The following is a 19223-nucleotide window of genomic DNA, read 5'->3' on the forward strand; positions in this document are numbered from 1 at the left end:
GGGGAACAGAAAATGCACACATGCTTAGGGATGGGAAACCGGTCTTTTCTCATCCTCTCGGTCAAAGTCGGGAGCAGGGGAAGTTGTATGTGGAAAGTGTGCCTCCTCAAAGCTCCATTTATCACCCGTCTAAACTGTGATCATTTGCAACGGAGGAAAGTAGACCCTCTTTTCTTAAGAAAACAAAGCATTCGTGGGCTGCACGGACGTCAGAAACGTGCAGCCCTCCGTTACAGGTGTCCCACTGACAAAGGTCTTGTGCTCATACACAGCAAGCTGCATGAGCCTCTTCTCTGCTCACGCACCTACTTGAATAATAATGAAACCCTTTCCACTGAGATCCTGGGCTGGGCACGCTCTGACCTAATTTCCCTTCCTGCCTCTCCTGTTCTTCCACCTCTTCCCTTCTTGCTTTGTCTTTGCCTCTCCTGAATCTCAACTCCTAGTCACTATAGGAAAATGTTTCTTACAGTCTTCTCATAACAACCTATCCCCCAAATGATGCACATCTTACCTGATTGGTCTCCCCGTACGTACACAAGCACAGCACAGGTCACACTATATCAGAATCAGCCTTCCATTATCTGCCTCCTTCACCAGGAAGGGTGCTTCTTAAAGTCAACCCCCTACCTGCACTCCAGTCTATTTTTCTAGTATGGTGCCTGGCAACAAATTTGGTGAATGGGAGCCTCATAACTGCAGTGATAGTGCTGACCATAATTCTGTATCAAGAGAAAGGCAACCCCTGAGTTTTAAAGTAATATTAAAGCAAGGAATTTTGTTATCAACCTTAAAATAACCTTAAAATGCTTTTGAATGTGCATATGTGTTTGGTTAGGCTATCACACTTTGTAATTACTAGTTTCTGAAACTGTAGAGCTGTTAGGTGGGTGTGTGGTCTCCCGGCTGCCAGAGTTCCCACCATGCTCTCCTGTGTTGCTCCCAGCTGCTTACACATGCAGGTGACTTATCTAGGATATTGCTTTCCTTTCCTTGGGCTAAATATTTTTCTCTGAATCTACCCAGAAGCATGACCTCTAGTAATTAAAGTTGCTTTTTATCCAGGGGCTGCATAGTTTTCTTATTTATTTTTCTGTGTCAAATTTCTAGTGGGGTCTGATATGAAATTAGTTAAAAAGGCTTTGTGGGCTAGCTTGACACTCTCACCATTGCTTAAAGCATTAATTCTGTAAGAAAAATGTAGCACAAGTGTGTTTATAAGTTCCAATCTAAAAGTTTAAGAAATGGACCTAGAAATGCTACTTCTTTTTAGTTTGGGAATGCATAGATACAGACTTTATTACAATATTAACTTATGAAATCTGAATATTAAGGAGATCATCTACTGTGATTATAGGTAAAATATATTTTTTAGGTATAATGATTCTCCTATTACACAAGACAAATAATCTATGAAGAAACTCATTCTTCCATTTGGTGCCAGAACTTATGTGCCTGCTTTGGGACTCAAAACTTATATTCTGATTCTGAATTCTAGAAGTTATTGCAAAGAAAGCTTGTTTTTCAAAAGGGAATTGGTAAGTTGGGGTGGAAAGGAATTAGCATTATTTAGCACTGATTAATGGTAGCAGATTTTGATATTTGAGTTTACTAAAATCTAATGACCTGTAGGAGTTGTTGTAAGAAGTGAGTTTACTTTTTATTGATCATTTACACAGATGAGCAAGTTGAGGTGCTGAGGGAGTACATAACTTGCCAGTGATCACCTGTCTAGGAACGAGCAGAGCCAGGAATCGGACCAGGACTTCCTGAGCACTGCCTGGTGCTCCCTGCCCAGAGGAGGATGGAATCACACCCCTTGTCAGGACCTCTCTCCCCAACTTTTCTTGGAGCCCCTTTCTTTAAGTCCAGCCTGGACCACCTGTCCTCCATTACTTCCTTTTGTGGCCGCCTTAAAATCTGAGACTTTGGGCCACCTAGTTCTGCTTTCCTTCATAAGAAATTTCAGGAAGGCGCTTTCCAAATCCCTTCACTACATGTAGATTTCAAGATGATTGTTCATGCTGTCAGCTTATTAAATGTAAAGCAAAGAGGATTTTAGGTGCTGGAAAGAAAGTGAAAACACCTTGTTTCTCTTAGACTGATACATTTAGAAAATTGCAGTAAAAATGGGACCAGATAAATGCATGAGACACACTACTCTCCCCTCCCCCACTTTCCAGGGAGAGAAACACCAGCTTCTGCTGTTTGGACAACATAGGCCTGGGGTTTCTCTGTGCTCTTCAACTCCAAGGCTGAATGGGGCCCAGCAATGCTGGATGATTTACAGTGGAGAGGACCAACTGCTTCTCACAGGAGCCAAGGAAAATATCTGAAAAGAAGAAAGAGAGAGAGGAGGAAACAGAGGGGGAAACTATCCTGAGTGGGCTTGGACAGATAGAGCAGCAATTCAAATTCTAAGATACTTGGTATCATTCAGAGGGTTCCCTTTAGTGTTTTATTTGTTTAGTAAAGATTTAATTTTTTTTCTTTCTACAGAGAAGTTTCTTTTGAGCGTGCTAAGATGGTTCAGCAAGGGGTCCATTTTTACATGGGCCACAACGGAAAACTTTTAACAACCTTATTGGACCATCTAGACAACATTTACCCCAGTGTGTTCCATGGGACTTGAATCCCTGGGGATGCTCTACAAAATAGGGCTTCTTGGTGAGAACACATACCCCATTTTTGGAATTTCTGAGAAATTCTGTAATTAAAAATGCAATTAACTTTTTGAATCCACATGTTCAAGATAACAGGCCTCAGAACCCTTTTGTAAGGAACAGGTGCTAACATCCCAGAGAAGGTGGACTCTATGGAACATTCTTAGGTTATGCAATTCCAGAACATTCCAATTCATAAATTGCCTTCCATCCAAGATAAGATTCCACCCTAGGATAACTGAAACGCTATACCTCACTTCAAGTGAGCAAAGGAGTGAGAAAGTTTTCCTAACATAGGAAGCAGTCTTTCCTTCTTGTCTTAGTAGAAAAGCTGTGGATATTTTCCAAATAGTTTTTGGGTATATTATCACAATCATTTTCCCCACAGTGTGATCCTGGGCAACTTTCTGAACTGCTTTATGTCCCAATTTCCTCATTAGCAAAATGGAAATAATAATAGCTACCCCATAGAGTAATGCATGTAAAACACTTAGCAGGAATGTTAACAGATGGTGGCTACTACTGTTATTAAAGAATACTCTGCACTTGCCAGGAGGGAACCATATATTTCAGAAGATGAGCTTTGTATCAGTAGAAACCATTATAATGGTACTTCTGTTCCAACAAAGATCACACTGTATTATAACTGTATGAGGGCACTGGATCAGGAGCTCCTTGAAGGCAGGCTATGTTCTCTAAATTCCCTGGATCAGGACCTCAGAAGGGTTACAGTAAATAGTTGTGGAATGAATTAGTGAGATGTATAAGAAAGCCAAATGAGTTGACCATGCAGTAAGTTCCACATGGTCTCAAAGGAGGATGAGCCAGAGTCTGTTTCCTGCAGCCAAGAAGAATCAGGAGCTGAGATAGTGAGAAAGGGTCTGAAAGTTAAGCAGGCAGGAGGAATATTTTGAGGAGTCAACAAGGAGGAGAGCAGATGTCTGGAGTGGAAGGTCTCCATAGGTGAGGCATGGTGAAAGCCTGAGGGAAGGCCTGGATGGAGTCAGACTTTTGGGGGCATGCCTCTTCAAAGGTGGTCACAAAGGGAATTAGGAGGAAGTGCCTCACACCTGAGGGCAAATCTAATGGGCATCAGGCTGTGCCAGGCTTCCCCAGTGTTCCCCATAGCCATGTATAGATAGATGACACTTAGTGCATGACACATTCCCTGGTTCACTGCCTGTAAAGCCATCCTTTTCTTGCCTCACCCTCCAAAGCATTTTAAAATGCAATTAAGGGGAAATGATGTTGTTAAGCCAGTAACCTTGAAATCACTTTAATTTCTTTTTAAAGAATCACTCATGAAATCTAATCCTTTACTATCATTCATAACAAGTGCTTGTTAACAAGCCCACAGTGTCTCTCATATGTGTTGCAACATGGCATTTAAGAACCGTGGGTCTGGTTCATTGGTCAACCAGGACCCCTTTCCATCCAAGGACATTAGGCAAGATTCCTTCCATGAGTGGCTCAGGGTTAGGCTCTGGCTGTTAACCAGGTATAACAGGGAGGAGATAACCATTTATAGAGCACTTAGGTCCCAGACGCTGAGCTGCACATTAGATTCATTTTCTCAATTAAATCTCTTGACATACGTGAAAGGGAAGAATCATTATTCAGATTGTTCAAGTAAGAGAGGCCATTGGTACCAGGAAGATATTTTTCACTAAGGATGTTTTAAAAATTCCAAGTGTTAAATTGGGGTTTTCTAAATCTGAAGTGCTCGTTTTTGCAGGGGGTATCTCCATGTCCTTTTTAAGGAGGTGGGTAGAAGTTTCCGCTTCTCAGCTCCAGGGAAAGGCCTCTCGCTGCTGTTCTTCCATTAATTCTGAGATGGTCTCTTTGTGTTCCAGCCTGCCCTGCAGGGATGTTCAAGGCCAGCCAGGAAGCTGAGGGCTGCTCACACTGCCCCTCCAACAGCAGATCCCCTTCAGAAGCATCTCCCATCTGCACCTGCCGGACTGGCTATTACCGAGCTGATTTTGATCCCCCGGAAGTGGCATGTACTAGTAAGTGTCTAAGGCTCTGGGCTGGGGAGTTTGGTTGCCTGAGAGTCAGTGCATGTGGTGGGCCTGGGGTAGGGGAGACTAAGACAACATTCTCCAATTGCAGCACTGGCTGCGCGCTGACCTGCTGGCTGTGGTGCTGAACTGGACAGCTCCTGTGCTGGGCCAGCAGATCTTACCTACTCCTCCCAGATGGGAGAGTCTTCCATTAAAGCAAGACAACTTCTGCTCACCAGATCTTAAAAATGCCAACCTGGAGAGTTCTTTGAGTGCAAAAATCAAGATTTTCTAGGAGATTACAATAATTCCTAGTAACTCTTCCAGTCACCTCCTGCAAGAAGCCCCCTTGGTCCTGACAGCTGAGACTATCCTCTGTCTTTATGGGCTTCCTGTATTTCTGTGACCAGTTCTCCTCAGACTCTTGTAATTTAATTGGTTGCCTAATTATTCTGTATTTTCCTTCTCAGTTATCAAGTGAAGGTCCTTGTGTGCCAGGACCACATATTCATCTCCCCATGTCCTTTGCAGAGCCAGTGTGGTACAGAATCTGTACCCTCACCCAAGACAAGGCCAGAGGCCTGGCCACAGTAGCTGTCTATGTGACAGATATTCTAGGGGCTGGGGCTGATGGATCAGCTTGACCACTCTCCCATTCTCTGCTCTAGAGAGGATAGTCATCCTGACAAAAGTGTGTATGTGTGTGTGTATGGTCGGGGGGTGACTCCACTTCCTGGGTAAAGATGGGGAAGGGGAGAATTTCCTCGTAACTTTCTCCCTCATAATCGAGGGGAGACTGGAAACACTACTTTCCCTGCACAGCACTTTAGAGAACATGTTCCTATTCCCCTAAGTGTTTTAGCCCCAAAACACAGATAATTTTTCTTTTCAGTATGCCCATTGCATGCAGAAGTCAGAACTGCAGCTTAGCTTCTAATGATGCCAGAGCTTTATTCTGCATTGTATACTGCTGCCTGGTTCCCTGTGAGCAGAGATTTTTCTCTTCACTCCTTGGACTAAATCCCTTCCACCCCCCCCCCCCTGCATAGAAGGGCACAGAGGGAATGTTTCATACATATGTACAGTTTGATGGGCAAAAAAAAAATCACCAAACTCCTAGTAGAAGAATTTATTAATTCTGGCTTTGCAGTGTATGTAATCTTTGCTGGGTGAAGAAGAGGGATGAAAGTGTCTTCTAGATCAAGGTCCTGAGGTCGATCAATGTTTATAGATTTGAACTAAAAAAAAAAAAAAAACCTCATCCTCTTGTAAACTGATTTTCCACAGCCCTCCCTCTCTGGTGGGTTGATATGAACAGAAATGATTCCATTACTGCTGCCTAGAGCACCTGTCTTTCTGTTGCAGCATCTTCTCTACTGACTTCTGAGGTTCCTCTGTGGGTCTCTGTGACTGTGACACCCATTGCTTAATGTACTTGTTTAGAAGCCACTTCAGGATGCTGAATCACCACTGCCTGGATGTCCAGACTAAGGACGGGCCTCCATGATTGCCAAAGCACACACCCAGGGTCTCACAGCTTCCCTCCTGAAAACATTTCCTTCCATTTCTGCTCGTGAACTTCTCTCACCGGCTAGGCTCTCTCTACAAATTAACTCATGTACATAGGAAACTGGGCCTCCCAGCTGCCCATTTCAGGACACATACCCTGTAAATCCACGCAGCCCTTGGATAGGTCAGCCAGTGGGAAGTAGACCAACGACCAAATGCTCAGGATGGTGATATGGAGCTTTCCTCCTTGCCATATAGCACCACTCCTGTCTACCTCTCTAGGCTTATCTTCCAACTATCTAATCTGATGCACCTGGGTTAAATAGGAATGCCCAAAGCCTCCAGTATGCACATTTAGACTTCCATTCCACTTTGTCTACCCATGTCTTGAGTCCACCTCATTGAAATCACACCTCACTGGCTTCTCTCCCCTGTCTCTGGGATTAGACTCAGCTTTCTCACCCCCTGTGGTTCCCCCATGATCTCCCCCATCTTGCCTAGAGTAGGGCTGAATGCTAGACTTGCATGTGTGTGTCACTGCACCCTTTACGTAGACCTGTGTGCTTGTCCCTCACATACAGAGTGCAAGGGTCAGACTATAAATCACCAATCAAAGCCACACTTGTCTGTGGTGGTCAGGCCTGAGAGCAGCTCAATGATGCATTGTAGGGAGGGCTGGGCTGCTGCACAATGCTAGGCAAAACAAGTGTAAATAAATCTATTATTTTATTGTGCCTCATTGTATATTTGATTTATTGTGTGCCAGTGAAGTACTGTATGAAAAAGTCAATTTGTTAGCTTTTATATCTCATTAGGGTTTCCTTTCAAAGCATTCTAATTGGAGGTACCATCTGTTCTCTTAAAAAGACATCACACATCACCACAGTAAATAATTTCTCAGATACTAGGAGCATATCTGGAGCTGTTGAGGCCAGGCATAGTCCTGTACCATGGCCTCGGGGGCCGCAGCTGGTTATGCAAGTGGAACAAGACAGCCAGACACAAGCCCAGCCCAGCCTGAGAGAGGCTGGTTGGGGCAGGAAGGGGACAAGTGTTTGTTCACTTTGCACGTGTCATCCTCCATCCATCCATCCATCCATCCATCCAGGGAACAGTTATGGCCCAACAAGGCAGTCAGGGGACCCAGATAATGAAGAGCTCTTCTTTCTAAAATGTGCAGAACAGTGGGCATCTGTAGTGTCCAGGGCATGGGGGAATGGGGACAGTGTCAGGAATGTCCAAGAGCCCTGACCTTGAAGTCTGGAAGGGCCTCTGGTTTGGCCTGCTGCTGTCATCTTTAAGTGAATTTATTTATACCAACAGTCACACACTTCTTCACTGACAACACTGAACATATAATGAATTTTATGATTTAAGATGTTATAAGGCTAAAATACTTATAGAGCACTGAAAATGAATATTTTTGATGAATTCCATTAATCTCTGAGACCAACACATGTATGTTGTATGTTTTAGTGTTAAATGTGGTTGATTAAGCTAAACATTTAGAATGCATGATAACTTTTGTAGCCCTATATAGGCATTTCTTCATTTTCTTTTTAATCTTCTGGGAGAACCTGGGATCCCCTTGACCTCTGAGAAGCCCTGGCAGCCCTGTGTGTCCAGTCTTATCCTTGGCAAAGTTTGTGGACTCAGCAGGGACTTCAGTGCTCCCCAAGTCAATGCCAAAGGGGCTGGGGTGGGCTCCAAGTACAGGCAGAGGAGGGGCATAGTGAGCTCTGTTTCAGAGTGTGACCATGCCATTGTCACCAGTCTGTAGATACCCAGTCCCCTTCTTCCTTCTTCTTCATCATCCTGGAACCTGTGCCTGGAGTTCTGGGTCTGCTACATGAATGCCTGGCTGACTGCCCTCCTGCCCAGCCCAATCCCTGCTCATATTCTAGAGGAAGCCTTGTTCCCTGCAGGCTCTGAAAGGAGGGAAGAGGAGACTGAGAAGGCTGGTGTAAGGGCTTAGGAGGCACACTGCACCCTGTCAGAGCAGCCCTCAGAGAAAGGGGGATGGCCTAAGCCATCGGTGGAATGAGGTGAGAGCTTGCAGGATAACTAGGGGCTGGTCATAGGTGATCCTCACTCCTCCCTGCTAACAAAACCCTCTGAATGGAGTCAGACTATGTGGACAGTGCAGGGCTCAGGGGAAGACTTCAAGGGGAAAGTACTGCCCACCAATTTGGAGGGGCCATGAAGGTTGTGGGCTAAGGTGCTGGCTCTGAGCTTTGGGTTTACTGAGGAAGTTGCTAGCTTCCTCCTTTGCTGCCTCCCTGGGCCATGTCCAGTGTCCCCAAGGCTCCCTGGAGGAGTCATGGCATCCCATTTCCCAATCTTGAGTGCATTCTGGGAAAGCTTGTTGAATCATAAATTGTATACTGAGGTTGGAAGAGGGGCTTTGGCACTTCACAGACAAAAGTTTGAATCTTGACTCTGTCTCTTACCTTCTCTGTGACCTTGGGCTAATTTCTTATCTATCTTCCACTGCCATTTTATCTTCATGATCTTATATGAATGTATGCCTTTCTGGGTTGTTATAAGGAAAAAGCAAAATAGTATAATAGAGCCTTTGGCACAGGGCCCAGCTCATAGCAAACTCTCAATCTGTGTTAGAACTTGCTTTGGTTACATCCCTGGAAAGTGTGAAGACTGCAGCAGGCACCGAAGCTTCCGGCGTGACTGGATGTGGGAGATCTAAAAATAAAAGTGACGTCCTCAAGGAGAGTCCAGGTTGTGGCCGTCCATGAGCATCACAGCAGAATCCTTTGTGTAGCCCGAGACCACACAGTCACATTGGCCAGAAGATCCTGGGGAAAACAATGCGAAGGTGGTGGCCACGTGACCTGATGTGCTGTGGGAGGAAGGGAGAGACACAGTCGAGCACTGAAAACTCCAGCTGCTGCTGAGCCCTCTCCTCTCAGGCTGAGAGGACTGGAAAGCTGGGAAGCTTGGCAGCCCCAGTGACAGACAAGACTGGCTTCAATTTTCAGGGAGCCGGGGTTCTGTGACCTCAGGGTCAGACACACTTCTTTCCACAGGAGTGTCTTATGGCACAGGAAGTGTGATGGGGTCAGCGGAGAGGGGGCGCAGCCGGGAACATGTGAGGAAGTGCACAACTATGTGAAACCAAGCACCGAAATACACATCTACAGTTTTAAATAATTTCTAGTTTACTGGGAGATGAAATGGAAAGGAGGAATTTATGAAGCAGGTGAAAATAGATAATTATGCCTTATAAAATTGCTGTCTGTGAAAAACTATGCAGAAGGACTGGTGTAAAAATAATTACCTCGTTACATTTCTGACCACAGAAAGCCCTTTTTCTGTCACCCACATGGGAGAAACTTTGATGGATCACAGAGACAAGCTAGTGCTTGTCTTATTTTTTTTATTTCTGCTTCAAATGCAATAGGTTTCCCTCTGCAGTTTTGATTATAGAAATGGGATAAGAAGGGGCTCCAGAGATCATTGTTTTGTCCCTTGGGCCTTCCTGCTTTCCCCTCACATGAGGGGGCACAATACTGGCCAACCCCCTGTGGTCTCCCAAAAACCATGCCTGACCTGCATCTGACTAACACAGAAGGAAGGCCAGGAAGTTGAGCCACAAGGTGGGGACTTTGGGTGTGAATCCCCATGGAGTAATCTGGGTGCATTACAGCCTCTGTGAACAGGAGCTTCTCATCAGCAGAACTGGGCACAGAAGAACTCAAATTGGGAGGCTGTGAGAATTAAATGGCAGCATGTCAGTGGAGCCACAGGGTGTCTCAACCTCACACATAGTGGGAGCTAAACTTTGGTGCCTCTTAGGCAGATGGTGCAGATGGTCATGACATTGATGCTGATTTGCTGTTACTTTCATTCTTGAATCTGCCTCCTGCAGGGAAGGATGTGAACCCCTTCTTCCCTCTCCTGTCACTGGATGCTCTGGTTTATCTCCTTTAAGCTCAGGCTTCATCCTTTTAAGGGCTGGCAGCTGATCCCCTCTTTCATCACAACCATCCCAGGGCACCAGGGCGGTCCCTGTGTCACAGGATCATGCTCCTTGGATGGACCGCCGAGGAGTGTGGTGGCATTGCCCAGAATGGAAAAGAGGACCCCAAGGCCCAGAGGATAGAAAGGGTCTTGGGATGCTGGGAAAAGAATGAAGCCCTCTGCGGCCAGGCCTGATAGCCTTCACGGTATTGTGAAAATCCTGTGAAGACATCAGATCTTAAACGTTCTCTCACTGGTCTTGGCTCTGCTGGGGCATGCTCCCCAAGATTGCCAGGGATTTCTTTTTTATTTACAGCAGTGGTTTTTAAATGCAGTCCCCTGTTTTTACAAGCAATCTCAAGTCGCTGGGAACTTGAAAATACCAATTCTCAGCCCCTCCCTAGGCCTCCTGAATGAGAAGCCCTGGGGATGGCGGGTAGGGGGGCGGCAGTCTGAGTTTTAACAAGCCCTCCAGGTGACTCTGAAGCATGCTCAAGTTTGAGAACATTGCTTCAGAATTAGGTCATATTTCCCTGTCCTCTGCTTTATGACTCCTAGGGAGGGGGGCCATTGAGTGAATTCCTGCAGACTGGAGCCGCAGGGCTTTCCCCTCTCTATCAATGTCTTTTGTGCCAGGCTTGGTGGGGTGGGGGGAGGGAGAGAAAGAAAGGACAGGGGTAGGGGGTAGAGATTGATTGGAAGAGAGGTGGATGTGATGTGAGTATGATATGTGTGGGTGTGCATACTTATTTGAGTGTTTCAATGGAGGGTCTCACTAGTTATCAGAACAACTCCCACCTGCTCTCCTTGGTTTCCAGTTCACCCTCATTTTTTTGGATGGTTGGGGCAGCGTGGAGCCCTCCAATGTTCAGCATCAGCTAGGGCTGGGAGCAGTGATGGGGAAGAATTAGAGCAGAGAATCAGGTAGAATGACCTGGCCAGAATGGGAAGAAACTGAGGCAGAAGCAAACTGACTGGTGGGGGTCATTCACCTGAGCTCAGACGGAGGGTCAGGTGGGAAGAGACTATAAACGAGTGATGGGCCTCACCTTTCAGATGATCCTCTACCCTACCTGGCAGTAAATAGGCTATGAGGAAACTGAGGCTGCCAGTATAGGGAAGGGCTTTTCAAGCCAACAGGGCAGGAAGGTCCCCCAGGGTGACAAACACTCCAAATTGGTGACTACACTACACTTTGGGATGTTTTTTAAAAACTTTTCTAAGTTAGACCTTTCAAAAGCATTTGCCTCTATTAGTCTAAGAGTTGCAACATCTTAAAAAGAAGGCAGCTCTGCTCACAGTTAGCTTTAGTGAAAGATACACCATGTGCCCCACTCAATAAATAAAAGAGCTGCTTGATTTTACCCTGGTACATGATCACATAATGTTACACATTATGTTACACATTATGTTACACATAAAACTGTCATTTAGCTCTGGCTTTTGTGGCTGCTGTGGTTGTGGGTTCAATTCCCAGTCAGGACACATGCCTGGGTTGCAGGTTTGATCCCTGGCTCCAGTGCATACAGAAGACAACCAATTGATGCTTCTGTCTTGTGTTGATGTTTCTCTCTCTCCCTTCCTCTCTCTCTAAAAGCAATAAACATATCCTCAGGTGAAGATAAAAAAACCCCCAAAACTATGGCATTTGTGCTTCTGAGGAGGAGGTAATCTGTGTGCTCCTTGAGGTGAAATTCAGCCAGGATCATAGATGAATGAATCAGAGGGCAAGCTGTTTCTTGGAGCACTTGGATTTGGTTGGTTTATAGACCTGGATGCAGAATCGAGGGAGTGTGACTGTAAGCTGAAAGCTATTTGTAACTGTCACTGCTGTTTCAAGAAAGGTCATTGTTGCCTGTGTACACACACTTTCACACTTCTATAATCTACAATTTCTTTTCATTGTTGTTTGACCCAAGTGGGTAGAGCCCTTAGGAGGCATCCTAAAGCTCTACGTTTTAAGCTAATGGTCGAGCATACGTGCTGACATTTGTTTCCACATTTCATAGGAAGAGCATTGGGAGGAACAGACTGTTAACATTCAGAGGAGCCTTCGAGGTCCTGCCACCCAAAGTCCTCCCCAATGGCAGCCTTTTCTCTCCAACAACCCTGACAAGTGGTCATGCCACTTTTATTTTTCTGAATATTTGAGATGACAGGCAGCTGATATATTTAGCAGGACAGTTCTATTCCATTGCTAGGAAGCCATTGCCCATTGGTGTAGGAGAGGTCTCCTGGACCTTGGATTGGGCACTGCTTTCTTCCCCATCACCTTTGGTCCACCATTGAGGGTGTGTCTTGGACATCAGCCATTCCAATGTTTAATAAAAATGACTTTCTTATCTCTCCTTGATCAATACTTTATGCTTAGCATGTCTTGTGTTATCCACTCCCCAAAGCACATGATTTCCTGAACCTCACTGTCCTGACTTGCAGTTTCTGAATCTCCCACATTGATCAATACAACTCTCAAAATACAGTAGCCAGAGTGAAACCTGACCCTCATCCCAGAGTAGGGTTCAGTGGAAACATGATGGATTTTCTCCTGTGACTGGGATACTGTTCATTGTTCACTTTGATTGTAGCCCTCATACCATGGGCTCCTACCAGACTTTTGGGACACTGAACATCCAAAGTTTTTATTTGTACTTTCAGAAAATGCTGTCCATTTGGCTCTTTTCTGCACTTATAATATTGCATTGTAGATTTAGGCACAGTGTTCATTCAAGTGTAGATAATTTGAATACCAGTTTTTACCACCTTTCAAATCAGAGGCATTAGTATAATTGTTAGAGGAGTGCAGGCTCTGATGGCCATGGCTGAGTTCAAGTTCAAGTACTATTCTGCCTCTTGCCAGTTGTGTGATGTGGGGCAACTGACATGGCTCCTCTGTGTCTCCATTTTATGATCCATTAAATGGGTAGAGTATGGTGTCTGCCTCACTGTACTGTCAAGGGTATTAAATGTAGTAACACTGTTTAGAACAGTGTTTGGCATACAGGAAGCATTCAATGAAAGTAAGTTATGTTATTTTATTAGTATCATTGGAGTTGACTACCCTACTTTAACATTATTTTCAAAGCTGCTGAAATCCAAACACTGGAATTATCATTAGCTAACATTGCTTGGTACACATGTACCTAGGTAGGGATTTTTTCAGTTGCCATTGTTGAAATCTAGGGATGCTATATATATATATATATATATATATACTCTTTTTCTCTGCAGGCTCATAAACTTTTAGAAAAAGAAGCAATGTCATTTGTCCTGATATGTACTTAGAGACACATGCTGGTTCTTGTCAATCTTTCCTTGAGGCTCCCAAAGCACTGATTTGACTGTGAAGTTTCAGAAGTAGGATTTAATTGAGGTAAAATTTATTTAATCTACTCTCTATTTTGAAGATCAGAACAAAGTTGTTTATCATACGATTTTAGAACCCTCTAATGCCATGAATGCTTCTTGGTGGTCTTCAGGTAATGGCTCTGATAGCAAATTTGCAAGCTCTAGTCCCATGAAGGGCTAGTCTGGGACGGATGCTGGAACTTAATGGTATCAGTAGCTTAGGGTTCTTAAACTTCCCCTGCTCCAATTCTCCTCTTTAAAGGAGAAGATAAGCAGAGGCAAGTGTGCTGCATCCTCTGTCTGCTGCCAGAATCACACCTCATCCCCAGGAAGCAAGAGGCCCCAATTGCATTTTAAATAGTCTATACTGGTTAGAGTTGTTCAGGCATAAGGCTCCACTGGACTGGTAGCCCTTGACATGCTGATCTGATTGTTTTTACTGCCTCTATGACCTTATATAATAGGTGCCCAATGTACTCAAGTGGTAAGAACCTTGCTGTTGGGATCAGGTAGACCAAAGCTGATCCTTGGCTTCACCCCTCACTTGCAGGCCTTAGGTAGTTTTCTTCATGTTTATGAACCTCTATTGCTTTTTCATAAAATGAAGATATTGATTATTATTGGACCAGTTATGATGATGTATATAAAATATATAACTCAGTGTCAGACATACGGTAAGTGCTCAATAAATTGTTGTCTTCTTCTTTTGGGGGGTTATTATGGATAATTTTTAAGAAGTCAGGTCATATATAAATAGCACAGTCCAAAATAAGAACAGAATAAAAGGGTGGGGGAAATGGTTGTTTTAGTTTTATTTATTTATTTTTTTAAATAATTATAACTATTATTTTTATTAATAGGGTGAAGTACTTGGAAATTTTTATTTTAATAAAAAGCAGCTTCTTTTTTTTAAATTTTATTTTAATTTATTTTTTTCAAATACATTTGTCTCTGCCTCCCCCCCCCCCACTTTCCCTTGCCCCCTCCCTCCTTCCCTCCCTCAGCTCTTCCCCTTTGGTTTTGTCCATGAGTCCTTGCTATAGGTTCCTTGACTTTCCCCTTCCCTTCCTTTTCCCTGCCCCGCCTCCCTCCTTCCCTCTTGTCTCTATTGATTTCTTTTCCTTTCAGTGTTGCTGGTCTTATTTTCCTTGCATCTTTGTATTGTTGGTTAGGTTCCGCTTATAGGTGAGATCATATGGTATTTGTCTTTCGTCCCCTGGCTTATTTCGCTTAGCATAATGCTCTCCAGTTCTATCCATGCTGTTGCGAAGTTTAGTAGTTCTTTTTTTCTTTCTGCTACGTAGTATTCCACTGTGTATATGTACCATAACTTTTTGATCCAATCATCTACTGATGGGCATTTAGGTTGCTTCCAACACTTGGCTATTGTAAATTGTGCTGCTATGAACATTGGGGTGCATAGGTCCTTTTGTATTGGCGTTTTGGTGTTCTTAGGGTATAGTCCCAGCAGGGGAATCGCTGGATCAAAAGGCAGTTCCATTTTCAGCTTTTTGAGGAAATTCCACACTGCTTTCCACAGTGGCTGCACCAGTCTGCATTCCCACCAACAGTGTACTAGGGTTCCCTTTTCGCCACAGCCTTGCCAGCACCTATTGTTTGTTCATCTGTTTATGATGGCCATTCTGACCGGTGTGAGGTGGTACCTCATGGTGGTTTTGATCTGCATGAAAAGGTCATTTTAGAGCAAATGCTCCTGGAGAACCATACTATGTTGGCTGAAATTTGATACCATCACTGCCCCCCCTCCATGCCCCATCACACTGTGATCACAAATCTGTGTATTATCTGTACAGACCATCTTGATGCCCCAGCTCCTCACAGTTGGTCCCCAGGTGTCACTGTGGTCTTGGCACCTCCAGCCCCATTTTTTATCCCCGCAACTCAGCAAAAGATCCTGATCCAACTCTGACACAAGAGGCCAAACCTAAGCCCATAGCAAGGTCTGGGATGTATCTCACTCTTAGACTTCTGGCCAGTGTCCTCTTTGCAATCATCTTTCAAGGTCACTGCTGCCAGTCAATCCTGGAACTCATATTGGCCCACTGCACACCCTTGTTATTGATCATTGACCCTGTCTAGGAACTGCGCTTAGAATCTACTCTCCACTTCCTTACACTGGCTGGGGTCCCCAACTCCAACCTCTTTTTCATTCTCTGACCTTCCAGCTGCTATATTGGAAACCTGGTACCAGCCAACCCTTTTCCAAACCAGGACTATAATCTAGATTTCCTGGATTGTTAGCACATGTGACTCTAACAATGTGGATGCAGAGACCTACATGTATCCCTGATGGTTTCATTTGGGTGGGACAAAGACCAAGGGTCTCAGGTGTCTTGGACTCCCATTACAGATGTAGAAGGCAGCTACTTTCAGCTTAGTGTAAGTGTAGATTCTGAATACTGTTCCAGAGTGTAAAAGCTGCCTGAGTAATCAGTGGAATCCCATCTGAAAGTGCGCAAAGAGATGTGGAGGTGCCTGCTGTGAGGGCTTCTGAATTGTATGGGAATTTGAGTAAGGTGGACAGAAATGGGCGGTATAGTTTGTGTATGTCCATGCTGTCTAAATTATGTGGGGCATAGGACCAGGATGCCAGCATTTGGTAGTGATTTATTTTGAAGCTATGTGTCTGGTCTTCTGAGAAACTTTCCACACAATGGACTGTAAAGTGCCCAGTCAGAGCCAGACACCTGTTAAGGGGTTGGCTGTGGGCTTAACAGACTCTGCAATGGATAAATGATCATGGATGACTTTGCAAAGAAAAAGCAGCTGCAGTTCTGAAGTCAACCTCTGGAATGGCCAGGATTCCCTCCAACCTGTGCCAGAGACTGCCTCTGCCCTACTCAGTCAAGAGTGCCATGACACTGAAGCCACATCAAGAAGAGTGGTTTTTCTCACAGAGGCTGAGGGGTAAAGGACCATAGGCCACTTGGACACAAAAGTCCCTGTGTCCTCATTCTGTAGAGAGAATAGACAGAAGGTCAGGGCAACGATAGTAATGGTGTGCTGCCCCTCCCCACCCCTACCCTGTGACTGAGGGCTTAGACTTGCAAGGGGCCTTTTGAGTAGGTCCTCTGGGTATCCTCTCAGCACTGCTTACCTTGGAAATGGCAATGAAAAATGCTCAACAGTGTAGAGCAAGGCCTGCATGGCAGCTGTAGAATGAGATAAAGCTTGGTGCAGACTGGTTCTGCTGGGCAAGACATGCATAGAAGATGGATGGTTGGCAGGGAAGCACAGCTGGTGGCAGTGGGAAGCCATGGTCACCACCAAGCCCTGACAGTGCTCAGTGAGCAGAGACAGAAAGCCATTGTTTCCTGAGAGAAGATGCTGCCTGCTGGCCAGCAAAGGGGAACTTGCATGGGAGGTAATGATTTGCTAACCCTGCTCGTGAAGGGCAGGCTTTGTGCCCATGTCCAGTGAAAGGGCCTGCATACAGCTCTCATGAGGTTAGCTATGCCTGTGCCTGCAAGGCTTTTGAATGGTTCAGGGTCTGAGTTCACAGCAATCAGAAATGGCATACCAGAACAAGTTGCTCTGTAGGAGACCCTGCTCACATAGGAGCAATCCTTCTGTTGTGCCAGTGACTGAAGTGTGTTCTAAGGTCATTTGACTTCAAGAGGACTGAATGGCTTAGACGGTTGCCTCTGATGAAAGAAAACACTTTCTAGCCTGATCTGGGAGGGCATGGCCTATGTGTGGATCTTCCACTTGGAAGACCTGTGGAGATCCTTTCTCTGAGACATTACTCAGGTCAGAGGTGCCACAAGCAGGATCTGGGAATGTACAACCTGCCCCGGTCCAGGGTATGAGTCCTATTTACAGCTGTGGAAGATTCACAGAGGAGATCTGCATGAGGCCTTGGGGCCCCAGGCAGGAAGATGTTCTTCCTGCTTCCAAGGGCTTTCAAGTCAAATGTTCCAGACAGTGCCTTTTATTCATTGTACAGTTATGTCCCTTGGTCATCCTTTCTCTTCTAGAAGCTAAAGAGATGGCCAGAAATTCCTGAGTTTTTATACCAGGCAGTCCTTGATGCATGTATAAAGAACTAAGACACTGAATGTTTCAACATGTATTCTGTCACTTGATTCTCCCATGAATGTACAGAGGGCAGTGTCCCCTCTTGAGTCCCTGCCCAGACCCAGGCACTGCATATCTATCAGCCTCCTCAGTCAGTGGTTTGTATGACGTGACTGTTGTACAGGGACCCACCTCCACTGCAGACTTTGAGCTCCTCAGGGTAGATGTCCATAAACTTTTCATACCATAACCTCACATACAGGGCACACAGTAGTGTCTCAGGAAACACATATGGATTGATGGGTCAAGAACCAATGAATTTTTAGGCTCAGAGACTATAAATGACCTTCCTAAGGTTACACTGCAATGAAGTTGGCACTCAGCCCTGGTTTTCTCTTTGTGGATCCTGTGCATCTTTCACTGCTCCTGAAAGCTCTGAGGCCTCATTTCAGGACTAGGACAGAGGTATTGAAGGCCATATCTTTAAGATGACATGACCTATAAATTCCCTTGATGTGGACCATTCCCAGGCGGTCTGCAGGGAGGAATGTCAAAGTTTTCCTCTCTGGCCTCGCCTTGGATCACAAATAAAAGATTCAACCTTCAATCCCTCCCCCACACAGGCAGTGATGTGAGACCGGCTGTAAACACATTCCTGCTGAGAGATGCTCTGGGTGCAAGGCCCTCAGCAGTCTCCCAGCGGCTTCTGCAGCCCTGTGGGGACCTAAATGATCAGGCTTCAGTTCAGGCCAGATACAGCGTCTGTCTCTTTTTCCAGAAAGTAAAACCCACCCCCTTTCTCTCAGATAGTTAACTCCATTGAAGCAGTGGAAACAAGAAATACTTTCTACAAACATTACTGTTTGGTGAAATGTGTAATACTAGGTTCTTTGATGTTCCCAAAATCCTTCTCTGCAGGGTCCCTCCTTGTTTTGATTAATTACTTCTTCTTACTACATGTTATGATTAGGAGAATTGCCTGAGTACAGGCCCAGTGGTTCCAAGACCCTAATGAGCAACACGTGCAGACGTGCTCAGCACGATCCTGGAACCACAGCCACTGTTTCACAGGGAAGCTACTGAAATGGTTCAGAAATAAGAGCTTCCTGCTTCCATGAGAGACCTACCCACTACCTGTCCCCCAGCACCTGGCTGCATTTGCATCACACCTGCACCTTATACATTTAGTGTCTCCACCCTGGGTGAAAGAGTTGTTAGGATGAGCTTTGGAAAGGGCCAGACCTGCACCCAAGTCTTGATTTCATCACTCACCAGCCATGTGATGTGGACAAGTTATTTAATATCTCTGAGCTATAATTTCCTCGAATGTAATATGGGGATAACAGTTCCTACCTGATAGTGTTAGGAAGATTAGATTTTATTAAGTAATGTACCAAGATGGCTAAGACAGTATTTTGGTTAGAGGGTGTACTATTAATACAAAATTCTAAATTCCATAAAGAACTCCATTGAAATGGAAACCAAAACCATCTTCCCCAGACATTTCTTGTAGAAATCTACTCCAGGCAAACTACTGACATTAATCACTCACTCAGTGGCATGAAATGAACAGGTTTCAGTAAATCAAAGCCTTGTCCCCCTGACGTCCATGCAGATGGCACAGGTGTCTGTCCACAGGAAACCTATGTCCCTGGGGCTCATTTTAAACTGATTCCAAAGGTGGCAT

General features: G+C 45.0%; 1 protein-coding gene across 1 annotated transcript in view; it reads left to right on the forward strand.

Annotated features, from left to right (window-relative positions):
• The window catches only part of EPHB1 (EPH receptor B1), a 419047-nt gene that overhangs the window by 270607 nt on the left and 129217 nt on the right, over positions 1-19223 (forward strand). The window contains exon 4 of the mRNA XM_054595535.1: positions 4517-4672. Coding sequence (XP_054451510.1) covers positions 4517-4672 — 156 coding nt within the window. The remainder of the gene's footprint in view (positions 1-4516; positions 4673-19223) is intronic.

Source organism: Pteronotus mesoamericanus, unplaced genomic scaffold, assembly GCF_021234165.1.
Source record: "Pteronotus mesoamericanus isolate MK-2021 breed Mesoamerican mustached bat unplaced genomic scaffold, CSHL_Meso_final scaffold_54, whole genome shotgun sequence".
In the NCBI taxonomy this organism is placed as follows: domain Eukaryota; kingdom Metazoa; phylum Chordata; class Mammalia; order Chiroptera; family Mormoopidae; genus Pteronotus; species Pteronotus mesoamericanus.